The sequence below is a fragment of the Penaeus monodon genome, chromosome 21 (assembly GCF_015228065.2).
Source record: "Penaeus monodon isolate SGIC_2016 chromosome 21, NSTDA_Pmon_1, whole genome shotgun sequence".
Classification (NCBI taxonomy): domain Eukaryota; kingdom Metazoa; phylum Arthropoda; class Malacostraca; order Decapoda; family Penaeidae; genus Penaeus; species Penaeus monodon.
This window is the reverse complement of record NC_051406.1, coordinates 37,221,927-37,222,518: the sequence shown is the minus strand read 5'-3', so window position 1 is coordinate 37,222,518 and position 592 is coordinate 37,221,927. Positions and strand designations below refer to the sequence as shown.

General features: G+C 49.8%; 1 protein-coding gene across 5 annotated transcripts in view; it reads right to left on the bottom strand.

Annotated features, from left to right (window-relative positions):
* The window catches only part of LOC119586743, a 6,705-nt gene that overhangs the window by 2,918 nt on the left and 3,195 nt on the right, over nt 1-592 (bottom strand). For all 5 annotated transcript variants that reach the window (XM_037935467.1, XM_037935468.1, XM_037935466.1 and 2 more), the window contains exon 4: nt 3-112. In XM_037935467.1, coding sequence (XP_037791395.1) covers nt 3-112 — 110 coding nt within the window. The remainder of the gene's footprint in view (nt 1-2; nt 113-592) is intronic.

Sequence of the window (592 nt, the reverse complement as noted above, 5' to 3'; positions counted from 1 at the left end):
ACCATCCCGGCCGCCTGCATGACGCACCGCCGCAGCTCGGACGAAGCCGCAGTGTTGTTGGGCATCACGCGGTCCACGATCGTCTCCGGCTTGCCCTCGCCGAAGGCCTGCGCTGTAAGGGGTATGAGGGTCGCGGGCATTAGTGTTAGGGTCAGGGCTGTGAGGACGCGGGCATTAGTATTAGGATCAGGGTATGATGATCGCAGGCATTAGTATTAGGATCAGGGTATGAGGATCGCGGGCATTGGTATTAGGATCAGGGGTACGAGGATCGCGGGGATTAGTGTTAGGATCAGGGGTACGAAGATCGCGGGCATAGGTATTAGGATCAGGGTATGAGGATCGCGGGCATTAGTATTAGGATCAGGGTATGAGGATCAGGGGTATTATTATTAGGATCAGGGGTATTTGATTAGGTCAGGGGTATTAGTATTAGGGTCAGGGTATGTGCATCAGGAGTATGAGGAACAGGGTATGAAGATCAGAGGTTTTAGGATCAGCAGTATCAGGATCAGGGGTATTAGGATCAGGATTATTGATAGTAATAATAAAATGACGAATGATGATAACGATATCAATACTTGATAATGAT